Raw genomic sequence first — 14,655 nt, 5'->3', positions numbered from 1 at the left:
CTCTTTCTCCATTTCCTCGCACGCGAGGGGAGACTTATTTTCCACACACTAGTGGAACCAAAACCATCGTCATTTGCTGTCAACATTCTTTGGCTGTTGCTTCAAATTATTCCTTTTCTTTTACTTTTCAATTTTCTTTGCATATGAAGTTCTCACTTTACCTCCAGCAACTTTAATTTGTGCCTCTCTGGGTATTTGTATAGCCTTAGTTCGAAGCTTATTTGCTTGTTTAAAAGCCGCTTTTAGCTAGCTATATATCTACCTCTCTGCACTTACCTGTATCTGAAGCCAAATCTTGTTGAGAAAAGAAAGGGAAAAGAAGTAGGTAAACTTCTCAAGGTTATCTTTGTTTTTGAGAAGCAGCTGCTTAATTTTTTTTTTCAGCTATAGTGCTTTAAATGTTCGAGATTAACCGGCCGGCTGTTTGGTTTCTTTTTGTAATAAACTGGGTTTCTGACACTTGAGCAACTGGGTAAGATTATACTGATTATTCTCTTACTATTTTTTTTTGTCGAAATTCTCTTACTACTTCAACGTGCATCTTTTCTTTGCATAGTGACATAACAAGGCTTGACTTTTATGATATATTTATGTATGTATAAAATAGCATCATTTGTTGTCCGTGACTCCTTATACGTTATGTCATTAGTACTTGTGGCTATTCTATGTCCAGGACTAAGTCTTGGGCTTGGCTCTTACTCTGAATTTTCGTGCATAATTAACATTCTCAAATCAACTTGGCATCTTCAGAAACAGACGGTAGCTCAAGTAAGTTACTTCTTGATTTTTCTGGAAGTCTTTATTTTGTGGAAGAGTTACGTGATAAAAACACTGGAATTGGGTTGCTGTGTGGATGATGGTATGGTATAGGAATTAGTTATTGTTTTGTGGAAGAGTTACATGATAAAAACACTGGAATTAATTTTTGTGAAATGAGAAACAAATTGGGTTGCTGTGTGGATGATGGCATAGGGATTAGCTTATCTTGTTTCTTGAACGTTTTGTGGTGCTGGGATCTGTGATGGAGACACAGTCTGAGGTTTTTAATTATTTGTGGATTCTCACTGATCATGAGCTGCTAAATAGTTATAACTAAATTTCCTCACTTGTATGTTTCTTTAAAGGGGAACTCAAAGTATGTATGAATGTGTAGATTGAGGACTAGCAGGATGGGAAATGAGGGTGCTCATCACTCGGAACGTCCTTATTACTGTACTATTAAGGTAAAGTTATACAGCACATACACTGATATGAAAGTAATATATTTAGACTGGGCCATATGTAATTGATGAAGGATCTCAATCGATGTTGTAGATTTATTTGATTTTATGTCTTTTTATTGAATCATATTTAGTTTTTGTAACTGTAATTATATGTAGTCGTGCAACTCATAATTAAAAGGCCTCCCATGAAAAAAAAAATTATATCAAGATTTTTTTTAATGAAATTTTTCTTAAAGCTTTTAATAAAATATGATACTCCACAAAATACTGCATCCTTGAGAAGGCAATATTGAAATTTCTCTCCTTGCTAACCTAAAGGAAATCATTCATATACCTGACTCTAAGTAGTACTAGTTTATCGCTAAACTATTAAACTTCGATTGAGTTGGACAAAACTTGCTGTAAATCTTGTTGAATTTGCCTAGTTCCTTCACTATGCGATACTCTATTTTGTTGCCCCTAGTTCATCCTTAATTGTGACTGTATTTAGCAAATGCAGGTTCATACTTTGATGTGCTCGGAACTGAAGAACTTCATTGATAGAATATCACAGATATATTTGGCTATTGAATCTGCCAGACCACGATGCAGTACAGGGCTACAGACATTATGCTATTTGCATGCTGCTATGGATAAAGCAAGACTACTCATCCAGCACTGTTCCGAAAGTAGTAAACTCTACTTGGTACTTGAAACCATTTTTATATTTGATTCACTGGAGCTTAAAAAAAAAAAAAGAAGAAGAAGAAAGATGCAGAAGAAACTATTTTTGTCTATACGATTGCATGTAAATTATCAATTTACACTTACATTATTTTCCAGTACTAATATCCCATTTTAATATGTCTAGGCATTTCAATCAGATAGGATACTCTGGAGATGCGAAAACGTAAGAAAGGCTCTGGATTTATACTTAGGCCAAATTCAAAATATGGTTCCAACATTGCTGGCTGCCAAGGTTTGTTATTTTCATGCCCTTAAAGTATTTGTTGCTTTGTTATGTCAATTAATATATGCTGCTACAGATCCCAAGTGCTTGAGAATTGGGTTTTGCACCTTCTCTGTCCAATATAGTCATATTTCTGTTACTTTGTAGCTTGTGAGATCATTTCTTAGGAAACATCCAGTTTTAAACTATGCTTAGTTGTTTTTATTTTATGATCTCAAATAAATTAAAACATTCCAACTGTTGAGTCAATGTTTGCTCGTGCTGAGTCTCTTCTGAATGGAAAGCACTCATGTTGTTGTCCAAGTTTTCCAAAATCACTTTGGTAGTTCCTTAAATTTCATTTACATTCTTTTCCAGGTTTAGCTACTTGGTGAAAGCCTAATTAAACAATTGCTCAAGAAGGTCAAATTTTGAGCAAAATGTGTTGCATTTTCTTTTCAAATGATTCAAAATCTGTTTAATCCTATACATATGTGAAAGGACTCATTTAATTGATATCACAGCATGGTAGACTTGGTTCAAGTTGAAAATGACGTGGAGTTATCACAATTCCTTTCCTATCTGCTTGCCTATCTTAATTTGAAAACCTGAATCTTTTCTAGGCCTTCCTCACTCTGTTACATACTTAGACACTTCTCTTTTAAGTTCTTCCTAAGAATTCAGAAGAGAAATTCCATCTGCAGATATCTGGAATTGTGGAAGATCTTAGGGGTGCGAAGTTTCAGCTAGAATCTTCTGAAGTTGAGGCTGGAAAGGTTGTAAAAGATTTGCTTAGGCAGGACATGCCTGCATCAGATTCTATAAACAATGCAGAACTAGAGGCCCTTGAATTTGCAGCTGTGAGACTGAAAATTACATCCCCTTTGGCTGTTTTGATAGAAAAAAGATCCATCAAGAAACTACAAGAGAAAGTTCGTGATACGGACCCAAAAAAGAAAATCTTGGAGTTTTTCTTGTATCTTTTGAGGAAATATGGAAGACATATTGGGCAATGCCAAACCAATGGTGGCTTTCGTCAGCATGAGGAATGCAAGACTCGAACTACTGACAAACCTGCTCCACCAGACCCGCCACTCGAATTTAAGTGTCCAATCTCTATGAGACTAATGTATGACCCAGTAATCATTGATTCTGGGAAAACGTATGAACGAGTTTGGATTGAGAAATGGTTTGGTGAGGGGAATGATACATGTCCAGTAACAAATATAAAACTGGACAATTTATACCTGACTGCAAATGTTGTAATGAAGGGCCTCATTTCAAAGTGGTGTTCAGATCATGGGATCAATATTTCTGAACCATGTGCACAAACAATTCCAGCTTCAGTTTCCTCAAAGAAGCTTTTATCCCTTACATCCATTGCTAGCATTGGCAGTTCTGTGAATGATTTGCGCCTTCAAGTTAGCAATGTCTCACTTAGATCTACAGATACAAATTGTGGAGCAGATTTAGTAGATGATGATAACAATGCTAATTTCAGTGTTGGACTCCCTCAAATGAATGCAGGTGCTTGTGTAAGTCAGTCATCTATAAGTGCCCATAGCATAATTAGGATGGCATCGCTCTCCAAACTGGACTCACTTCCATGGGAATACCGGTGCAAGGCAGTGCAAGATATTAAAGAACAACTGAACAAAAATGAGCAGGAATGTGATTGGCTATTTAACAATAGTTATATGAAGCTACTGATTAAATTTTTGAAGGATGCGTATGACTCTTCTGATGAAAAAGCCCAGGATGATTTGGCAGAGGTGCTTTTGGCAATTTTAAGTAAAAGCAGGTAATGCATTACTGGAGGCTTGAATATTGTTTTCATCATAGTTATGTGTTTGCTTGATTATGCGACAGTAAATGTTTCTTACTGTTTCATGCAGATTTGGATTGCCTCCCTTTGACGAAGATGCAATGTACATGTTAGCATCATTTCTTGATTCTAAAATCACCAGCAAGGCTCTTGCTATCATGGAAGTGCTATCATGCCAACCATCGTATAATTCTGGAATTCTTGCATCTGGAGTTCTACCTTCCATCCTAAAAGTCCTTGATGTGCAAAGTAGGGAGTTCCATGAGGTTGCCATGAAGATACTCTGTAATTTGTCCTGCAAGAGTGACATAGCATACCACATTGTGTATTTGGATTGCATCCCAAAGTTGGTTCCTTTTCTATATGATCAGAGTCTTGCAGGATATTGCCTTAATATTATGAAGTCCTTGTGTGATATTGAGGAAGGTAAGAATGCAGTTGCTGAAACTAATTCTTGCGTTGCTTCAATTGTCACTCTTCTGGAAACTGGTAGCAAGCATGAGCAAGAAACTGCAATGGAAGTTCTACTGTCTCTATGCTATGAGCACATTGAACATTGTCAACAGATCATGGGAGAAGGTACTGTAAAATCTTTGATCAATATGTCTGTTAATGGGAATCCAAGAGTAAAGGTTATTGCCTCAGAATTGCTCCAGATTTTGGGGCATACAACAGAAGGTGATGTCTCAAATTGTTCTACATTTAGTGCTGGCTTGAGCATGGGCATCTCCAGTGACTCTGGCAGTGGTAATCATATTAAAGTGAAAAAATCACCTTCCAAGGGATTTGGATATCTGGGAAGAAAAATTGCGAGACTTTTTCACCACAGTCGTTAGTGAGAAATTGTCTACTGAGAGTTCATGTGGTGGGATTTTTTTTTTTTTAACAAAATAGCATAGAATGTAACCAAGAAGTAGCTGTCAAACACTTACATGAATATTGGATGAGCGATTACTTTCTGTTTGATGTAGAAAATTACCATGTTTCTGCATTTCTAGTGAGAAGCAATTTTGCTAATTTGATAATGTTTGGCTTTTTTTGAATTACCTATGACTCTACCTTTTGGATAAAGTTTTTTTTTTTTTTTTTTTCAATTTCAGATTCTTGAACTCTTGACTGAGCTTTGTCTCTAGTACCTTCTGGATAGTGCTTCTGATAGTGTTTTTTTTTTTTTTTTTTGTGTCTACTTGAGGCATGAATTTCAAGCAGTTAGTTAATTGTCAAAACTGTTAACCATGTATCTTCAATGGAAGATTGTTGTACATTTACCCATTTTATATTAACAGAGACTTCTCTACCATTCCGTGTTGGATGGCCCTTCCCTTCGTCTCTTCTACACATGATGATTCATACGCACATGCGCACTCACAAGCTTTAACACAGGCTTCATAATTTCCTTTATTGATCTTATGTTTTTCTGACAAGACTTACAAGCATAGGCTTGCATGAGCGTACCACGCACTTACGCTCATAATTTTGTACGCGGAACATTTGAGAAAACATGGTTCTAAGGTTTTTACAGAAACCAAGCTTCTCTCTTGCTTTTTTTTTTAAAAAAAATTTAATAGTATTCTCCTCTGATAAACTCATTTAGCCGCTTCAATTCTTTGTCCTGCTGCTCCACTACTGCTCGTACGACATCTACAATGGAAACCATGCCGACTATCTTTCCATCTATAACAGGAACATGCCGAATGTGATTGTCTGTGAAATGAAAAACCATCAATTCAACTTTGCCGCTAAACTATCAAATGCAATAAAAAAAAAGGAACATATTCCATGCAATTGCACATTGCGAACGAGAATAATTAACAAGTAGAGTACCTGTCATAAGTTGCATTGCCTGAAGAATATTTGTATCAGATGTCACTGTTATTAACTTCTTCTGTTAAGAATGAAAAATTAAAACATCTTTAAATAGGAGGACAATTGCTGTATGTCCCCAAGAGGACAAAAGTAGTTTGAGAAATAACCTCATCAGTCATGATTTCCCCAACTCTTGTGTACTTGGAGGATCTCCCTTGTGCAATTATTTTCCTCAGATAGTCTGCTTGGTCATCCATGTCACCATGAACACAATTAGCATTGATTTATATACTTATATTATGCTCTCTAATCCCAAAAATTCTATGTTTGTAATTCTTTTTGTTTTCTGTTTTTTATTTGGCAGTCTGTATGAAGCCATTGCGCATCAGATTGAGGATTAATAATTTCACTGTGGAATACAACCAATGTAACATAGATTTATGGAAATAAGTTTACCTCTTTCTGTGATGATTCCTGCAATATGTTGTTCTTCAGGCTTTAGCACTACTAGTGACCCAATATTATTTTTTGCCATCTGCAATTTTTTATGTCAGCATTTTTTTTGTACTACACATATAAATTGAATTTAATAGCAAAATTGCTTCAATTTTATTTTTGAAACATTGTAGAAAACCTACATTGTTGACAGCATCATAGACAGTGTCATTGGTGCGGCACCACAGCCAAGAACCAGTTTTTTCCTCTCCCTTTGTCATCAGCACATCTGCCACTGTTAAATTCTCCAATCCCTTCTCTGGCATGGGAGGAGATGAGATGACACATTCAAAACGGGAAAAAATATTTTGTCTTTCTACTATGTCTTTCCAATGAAAATGCTTTGGAATTCCAACTGTGAGAATTTCTTGGCAAGATCTTACCCCTCGGATGAGTCCCTGCATTCTGTCCTGTTTACAGAAAATTATAATGAATCACAACAATGATCAAACTGAATGTTTTATCCAACCTTTTATTCCAGATTGTTCAATTCTTTTCCATTCAGTTTATTTAAAAACATGGGATTATGAAGGAGACGATTAATTTGCTGTTAGTGCAAGAATGTGATTGCCAGGAAATGCTATTGCCTAAAGGTACAAAGGTAAGGAATAAAATTTGTATACATTAATCGAGTGGAGAATGAACATACCTTAGAGGAAGATTAGAGTGCTTGAAATAACTAGGAGCTCTTGTGAAGATGAAGATATGAATTTAGCTTGCTAAATCGCATTTTTGAAGGAGAAGACACAAGAATATCTCGTCTGGCAACTCTTTGCTTTTTGTGATTGTGTTCATTTGGAGTTCTTTTCTTGGATCGCTAGACAAAGGAAAGGGAATATCTGTTAGATTTTTTTCTTCTCATGCACTTTGCTTCTCTTTGGGACATATTTGGAGTACAAGAAAACTAGCAAGAGGGAGACTATGGGCCATTAATTGTTTTTACCCCTTATAATTGCCTTAGCATTCAAACTGTAGCAAAAGCCGGGGCAATCTGATTTCTATTTGGTTTCTTCTTTTTTCCTCAGTAATTGCCTTGGCTCAAAGAATGGTGTTTCTATGGCTCATCTCTCTCTTCGATATTAATTTTTGAGTTGTTCTTGAGCGCCTGTTATGTGGTATAGAACAAGACAGAAATTGAAAAAGCTGAAAATGACAAAAAAAAAAAAAAAAAAGATGCCAGACCTCACAGAAAAGGAAAATCTGTCTAAAGAATCCTATTTTTCTCCCAAGTAAAGGCTAGTCCGTTAGAGAGGCAAACAAGTAAAAGTGATGGTGAATTTGAAGAAAGCAATAATAAAGTTCCGAAAGCTTCCCAAGGTATCAAATGGGAACTTATTAATACCATATCTCCCAATGAGAATTAAGCAACAACTAAACCACCCACATCCCATCTCTTAATTATACTTTGATTTATCTTTTCCCTCGTCATCCATGGCAGCAGACCAGAGGCCATTTGCTCGCTTTCGACTTCCTTGGCTAACAGCACCCATTGCTCGCCCTGCTGCTGAACCCCAACCCACTCGTCCTCCAGTTGAAATAATTCAAGCCCCTACCCAGCCAACCACCACCGTACCTGCTCAGCGTCCACCATTTCGACCTGCAGGGATAGCCCCAGTACAGTCTCCTCCACCCCAGACTCAGACACCGCAAAGAACCGAACCTCAGCATGCAGCCATTGAATCTCAACTGCCAGCTTCACCATCTCGTGCAAGAACTCAAGTGCGGGCTGCATCTGTGCCTCCATCACCATCTCGTACCACCTCGCAGCCAGTATCACCATCTCGTGCAATAACTGAAGCTCGTGCTCCCTCTCTAACCCGATCACCATCTCGTACAGCTCCACAGCCAAGAGCTGCATCTGTGCCACCATCTCCAACTCGAACCTCTTCTCAGTCCCAACCAACTGTACAAACAGTTCCACAACCATTTCTTTTGGACTCTCGACTTGCAAGCCAAACATCCTCACAACCATCCTCTCAATCTACAACGGCTACTCAAATTCAACAGATAGTTTCTCAAGAGACCTCGCAGCCTCCAGTCATCTCTGCTAAACCTCCACCATCTGCCTCTCAACAACAAGAACCAAAGCCTACAGTGTCTTTGCCACTGTCACAAGCAACTCAACGGAAAATAGAATCTAAGCCTCTTCCAGAACCGATGGAGAATGCAAGGGAAACTGAAAAAGGCAAAGAAGTTGTGGAAAAGCTTAAAAGAGAGGGAAAGACAAATGGTCCAGCTAAAGAGGAAACATTGAAGAGCGCAATCTCGGAACTTCTTACTGCATCTGAGACAGGAGCACAAGCTAAAGAGCTACTGAGTGCAGCATTTCATCCTGAAAAGAAGCAACAAGAGAATGAAGATAAGAAGATAACAAGCATCAGCCCCAGTGGTGAACATATCAAAACTGTAAGCTCAACTCAAACAAAGGCCAGGAATAAATTTACTGAATCTCATCAAAAGCCTAGCATGGCCAGTGGAGAACAAGTTTCATTTCACAAAGAAATTAGGGATGACATTTTCAAGTTCGTTCATAAGCTGGGAGTAGGACAGCTAAGGTATCCCATGGATGATAAGCCAGTTAGCATTGTGACAATAGCTGGTGAAAACAGAGGAGCATCTATGCATGTGGGTTCAGAACCAGCAAGGAAGGATGGTTCTTTACACATTCACCGGGGTTATAAACTCAACCCAGATGAAGGTGCTGGAGCTACAACCGATGGAGAAGGAAGCACGTATGAAAGGTCAACAAATCCAACAAGAGAAGATCGAGCAAGAATGGCATTTGTCAACAGTAATACACAGGGTATCAATGACTCCATGTTATTTGAAAGTTCAGTGAATGAGAGAAATCCTGGTGTTCAGCTGGTTCTGTCTCATAACCTAACAGAACCCACCGAGCCAAGTTCTAAACCAGAGGCTATGTAGACACATAAGGCTGAACTTAATGTCACCCCTGGTCAGAAGCTTACTTATGAGCCTACAATAATACGACGATGCCTAAGAGGGCTTTTCTTGGAACCAAGTGACTCAGACCCTGATAATCCTGAAATACCTCGGAAACATGGTTGCCGCTACAATTATGAAGAGAAGAGCAAAGACAAAGATAGAGGTATTCTTTGAGCTAGCGAATAAAAATCTCATAGCATCCATCCACCTGCAGAAACACGGTTCTTGTGTGCATGTTAATAACAACGAACTGAAAATTTGATCATAAGGATGTAATGTACATCCAGAAAGTAATGCTTTAACGTCTTCTTTTTTTTTTTTTTTGGCAGGGAGGGTTACAATGATGCTTTTACATAATGCCTCAGCACGTTATGATAATTAGTTTTGTGCGCTGTACATCACAACTTGACTTCAAGGTTTAGTAGTACATAGAATTATAATGTACATCTAAGATATAAGTAAAATTCTCTCAAATGAAGAAATTACTCAAAGGCGGGCCGGGAGGGCCCCGGTGGGGGTGGTGTGTGGGAGGGAGGGTTAACTTTGTGCATGTGACATGCATGCACTACCTGAAAAGATGACGAAGGCAACTTCTAAAATGCTTCCTTCAAAGAAAATATATACAACAAAATTTCAGCGAAGACTAATGGCAATTTAACCCAAGATGGTAAATTAGTATGGTCATTCACAAGCTGGTTTAGTGTCAAAGCTACTCAAGCAGATTGCAAAGGCTTGGAATGCAGACAGTGGGTAGCGATAGTCCATGGTGAAGATGTCCTTCCCAATCTTCCCAAATTGTAGAATTACTTTTTCCTGTTCTTCTGCTGGCACATTTTGGCCAGGCTCTACAGCTGCCACCAGCTGGAAATTTTTCACAGAGGCCACTGTGACACGTCCTTTGAAATTTAGACACCAGCACTGAAGCTGCTCATGCCATCTTGGGGATTTATTTTTCAAAATCAAGGGATCTTTTCTGCTGCAAATAGATTCGTTTGATTCAGCAAGGCTAGTTGCGCTGAATTCAATGAGTGACTCCTTTGATTTTGAAATGGACGACGATGATGGAGTAGATTGCTCGCCGTTAGAACTTATGAATTCTGTTGGAGTAGGGGCAGTTCCCCCTACTTCAATTGAAGAGAAGGGAATTGAATGCATGGTGCACTGCATTCTCCTTGGGCCTCTGGTTCGGAGGACATTGAGCTCATAAGAAATGGTGGCCACATTGTAGTTTCTAGCACGTACCAGTGGAGAAACCTGAACTGAATGGATTTTTCTGCCTGCCTTACAGTTGGATTGCATCATCGGGTGTGGAGGCTGACTATCATAAACGGTGAATTTGGTTCCCAGGAAATTAGACCTGTTCAGAGTTTCACACGCAGTTGCATGTAAGAAGAATGCAGCTATATAGATATAGGAATGCCAAATAGTTAAAACATACTTCAGTTTTCCAGCATAGTTATTGCTTGTTTGACAGAAATCACTTCCAACGAAAGATATTCGAAAATCAGTACTTGCTGCCCATCTAAACTTCTTTGCTGCTAATAACAATTTAGTTGTATCACCAGAGAGAGCTGCAATTTAATAACATCATATTAGCATCTGAAGTATAGTTTGTTGGAGTCCAAAAGAGAGAGAGAAATTCGGAATAAACATATGGAAGTCCAAAATCAGATTAATGGAGTTCCAATAATTGCTATAGGCACTAATTTAGAATTTCATTTAAAATCCTTGTAAAAGTTGAAAGGCTTTTTCCTAGTTTGAGTTTTCAATTGGTTGAAGTACTAGAATTGAAGGGATTAACACTGTAAATAATATGAATATTATAGTAAAACCTAATTAGGTTTAACCAATATGTGGAGAAAGAACAATAACAAAAAATTTAGAGTCCAAGAGAAAAATACTCTTATCCATCGTTAAGGAGGCTATTGTCCGCGTAGTGAAAACATATTTCGCGGTGTATTGTGATGTTAAAATAGTAGATAATTTAGTTGTCTAGAGTAGCAGTAGATGATTTAATTATGTCTACATGAGAATGAAAGGAATAGATTATTCTATTTACTATGATGTATGATTGAGTGGGATATCTCTTAGGTATAACAGTAGATGATTTAATTATGTCTACATGAGAATGAAAGGAATAGATTAGTCTATTTACCATGATGTATGATTGAGTGGGATATTTGAAATAGTAGATAGTGATAAAACTTCGAGCTTATTTATGTATTAGTAATATTTGATTGACAATGAAAGATGGCACATGCATAGATATAGTTTTAGTGAAAGGATGAACCATATAAATAATGTGTTTTCTTTATTTAATTTGTATTTTTGGGGTTACACGTTTCTGCTCCACAAGGTGGGTTTTTGCGCTAACAGGATATGATTAAGAAAAATGTTAAATTCATATGTAGTGCTATAAACAAACTAATGCTATTTCAAATACCACGCATAAGTCAAGCTGCCACTAAAGTCAGCTTTGCAGAGTAGTTCACAGATTAGAAGTGGCAATAAAAAAGAAACATTAAAAGTTCCATCTTGAACAAATTCATAATGATTTAACCGACTTAAAAATAGTCAGTGAGAAAAACGAGTAAGACATATTTACCAGGACTCAAACCAAGATACAAGAGATACGTCGAAGTTGCCCTATCGCGGCGAATAAAGCATTGAATGGGAGCATCTCTTGGCCCAGGCTGAAACAGAACGAGAAGAAAAGACGTATATATATTAGCAGCTAAGCAAAGCAAGGGGAATGCCATCCAGATATTACTTTAAAGGACAAGCTAAAAAGAAAAACCTGCTTTAGCGAGATGGGGAAAGTAAGACAGCCACATTGCTCAGGGGTCTTAACAATGTCTTTTGTGATCTCCCTCCACGACTTGCAGACGGAGGCACAAGCAACAACATCCCTCCGCGCAGGCCACGAGGTCTCACTGGCCTCAACACGCTTAATTATGTCATGGAGCAATTCAGGGGGCAAGTCTGCCCATGGGCTCTGATCAATCACTTCACACGGCAACTCAGACCCACCTTCCGGAGCAATGTGCGCTCGCACACGGCGACGCATTCCCATTGCATGTAATTTTCCAATGGATATGGTACTAATATCATCTCGTATCTCCCTAAGCTCGCGTACAAAGCTCTTCAACGACATCTCAATCAACTAATAATGATTTGACTGCAGAGAAAAGAGAAAAAATGAACTAACTAGATTATAACTTGCACTGAAATTCACAATGTTCAAGCAATTTTTTCTGAATGTTTCAAATACCAAGTATAGAAACTGTTACAGTGTACAGTATATAGAAGAAATTTTTTTCCTTCCAATTTTTCGCTCTTCTCCTCTTTTTTTCCCCCAAAATAGCTTAGAGATTTGAATGACCCGGGGACTTGTATGAAAATTCTAATACTCTTGTTTTCCTTAATTTCCACCCAAAAAAACAACGCGGCCCTACGAAATCGAAGCCCTTTTTATGTCGATTATACAGAAATCAGATAAAATTCAGGGCATAAAAAATGTTACTGCGTAAAGTTTCAGAGGGCAACAATCGTTCATCATCAAACTAACTAACGGCTCTTGTTTTTTGAACATGAATATAAAATGAATCGCCTGCGAGCCTGTGGGCCACAAAGCCCATGAAAATCGCCGTCCTACCAGAGCCCATATGAACAACCGGCCACAGATAAGCTAACTGCTTAGACATATATCCCTTATCCGAAACCTGACGTCTAAATAAAGATATGACAGCTCGTTGCCTATGCTATACTGAATGATGAATCGCCTCTATGTACAGAATCAATGGATCGAAACAAAAAATCAATGATCTTAAACTGACTTCACATGCATGAGAACGCAAAATAAAAACATTATAATGAGGAGGAGGAGGAGGAGAAGAAGAGGAGTGGAGAAATACGGGATACCTGGAAAAAGGGCTCGAAAGTTAGAAAATCTCCAGATCCAGTAATAGGCGAGCAGCAATATGTGCGAGCAGATTAAAAGAAGCTAAAAAAGTAGAGGCAGATTCATGCATGCATCAGTTGCGAGACAAACTCTTTGGAAACGGCGAAATTCTCCGGAGAAGTTCGAAGAAATCGGGGGTCGGGAAGTGGAATTTCAGGTTCAAGGGGCACCACTGTCTCGGGAGCTACAAAAAGCTCTCCGTATGCGAGTAAGCGAGAGAGAGAGAGAAAGAGATGAAATAGAAGACGGTGATAATATCCTTACGTATTAGGTGCACCGCGACAGTGGAAGAGGAGGTGGTGGTGGGTGGGTGGTGAGGGACCTTTCTCCTTCTCACTCACCTTCTTCGCCTACGCCACCAGTTTCGGATTTCCCCTCCTCTGCGCACTGCCGTAGCCATACAATGCCTTTTCTAGGATCCCAAATTCTAATCTTTCCCTCTTATTAACTGCCTTTGCTTTTTTGTCCGTTAATTTTGTGGGGTGCTCTTGTGTGCTTCTTGCTCGGATGGAAATTTTCACATTGTTCACAACACGTGTAGACATCTCATTCGATGTTGAACAATAATCTTCCTTGAATGGAATTTTCACGAATGAGATGAACTGGCAAAACAAATAATTAACATTTAACACCACCACTCATACGAGAGATTTTAGAAATTCAAACAATTTTACCCTCAATTAATTATAATTAATTATTAAATAACATTAATTAATTAATATTATAGTCCATATATAATATTCTCTGATTTAAAACTATTCCTCGTGATTCCGTAAACACTTGTGAGCTTAATAATATTAAAAGTTAAAGAATATTATCGTCTTCTTGAATTTGCCATCTTCATCTTTAGCATCTCACCGTAAAATTTTTCTTGGAATCGCTAGGATTGTCTTATACCATTGAGAGGATCCTATGATATAATTACCTTCCCTGTTGTCTAATCTAATCTCAGTCTTTAATTTGAAAGTCAAATTAACATTGTTCCTTTCACTTTTGCCTAAATCAATCTTTAATTAAAGGCGCATGCTTGATAGATTCTGCTTTCTCAGTTCTGCAATAATATTTGCGTAGGAAAAAGGCACCACATTTTGCATAACTCTGCATACTCGATCCAATTAAATTAATATCAATTAATTTTTATTTAATGGTATTAAAATAATTTTTAAATTTGAATTAAAAAAATATCTAATATGAATCCTAATACGTTGGACCCATATGTTTGTTATTAGAGGCGAGCATTTGGCAGGTGTAGTTAGATAAGCGTTACATCGGCAACCTTATCTAAAAAATCAGGCACCTTCGCAATCTACACATGGCAAGTACAGAAAATTAATGTTAATTAGACCATATAAATAAATCATGTTTTAAATGGAAATAAAAACTGAAACTTTTCCTTTGCGGAAAGGCAAAAAAATCATTCTCACCTAAACCACTAAACTCTTATCCCCAAATGCTGGGCCACGAAGGCCAG

At 37.8% G+C, this 14,655-nt stretch overlaps 3 protein-coding genes across 12 annotated transcripts; 1 reads left to right on the top strand and 2 right to left on the bottom strand.

The window, feature by feature from the left end:
• On the top strand, window positions 1-5,022 carry LOC110655334 (U-box domain-containing protein 5). 10 transcript variants are annotated; one of them, XM_021811646.2, is made up of 7 exons: window positions 1-472; window positions 674-768; window positions 1,154-1,223; window positions 1,714-1,908; window positions 2,074-2,181; window positions 2,856-3,952; window positions 4,047-5,022. In XM_021811646.2, the coding sequence occupies exons 3-7, from the start codon at window positions 1,170-1,172 to the stop codon at window positions 4,810-4,812; spliced, it is 2,220 nt and encodes a 739-aa protein (XP_021667338.1). In that variant the 5' UTR covers window positions 1-472; window positions 674-768; window positions 1,154-1,169; the 3' UTR covers window positions 4,813-5,022. The 10 variants fall into 10 exon arrangements, with proteins under 10 accessions (XP_021667338.1, XP_021667307.1, XP_021667346.1 ...); XM_021811615.2 differs by having other exon boundaries at window positions 1,125-1,223; XM_021811654.2 differs by lacking the exon at window positions 674-768.
• Window positions 5,023-5,349: 327 nt separating this feature from the next.
• LOC110655389 (CBS domain-containing protein CBSX3, mitochondrial) lies at window positions 5,350-7,370 on the bottom strand. The gene is made up of 7 exons (XM_021811686.2): window positions 7,221-7,370; window positions 6,927-7,094; window positions 6,421-6,687; window positions 6,239-6,317; window positions 5,950-6,023; window positions 5,801-5,861; window positions 5,350-5,680 (listed from the first exon to the last, which is right to left on the bottom strand). The coding sequence occupies exons 3-7, from the start codon at window positions 6,679-6,681 to the stop codon at window positions 5,538-5,540; spliced, it is 618 nt and encodes a 205-aa protein (XP_021667378.1). The 5' UTR covers window positions 6,682-6,687; window positions 6,927-7,094; window positions 7,221-7,370; the 3' UTR covers window positions 5,350-5,537.
• Window positions 7,371-9,814: 2,444 nt separating this feature from the next.
• On the bottom strand, window positions 9,815-13,707 carry LOC110655330 (tubby-like F-box protein 5). The gene is made up of 5 exons (XM_021811601.2): window positions 13,145-13,707; window positions 12,021-12,401; window positions 11,829-11,916; window positions 10,662-10,794; window positions 9,815-10,580 (listed from the first exon to the last, which is right to left on the bottom strand). Exons 2-5 carry the CDS (start codon window positions 12,375-12,377, stop codon window positions 9,905-9,907), a joined length of 1,254 nt encoding a protein of 417 aa, XP_021667293.1. The 5' UTR covers window positions 12,378-12,401; window positions 13,145-13,707; the 3' UTR covers window positions 9,815-9,904.
• Between the last annotated feature and the right edge of the window lie 948 nt (window positions 13,708-14,655).

Source organism: Hevea brasiliensis, chromosome 12, assembly GCF_030052815.1.
Source record: "Hevea brasiliensis isolate MT/VB/25A 57/8 chromosome 12, ASM3005281v1, whole genome shotgun sequence".
Classification (NCBI taxonomy): Eukaryota; Viridiplantae; Streptophyta; class Magnoliopsida; order Malpighiales; family Euphorbiaceae; genus Hevea; species Hevea brasiliensis.
Note: the sequence above shows the minus strand (reverse complement) of the source record. Positions and strands in the feature narration are given on the sequence as shown.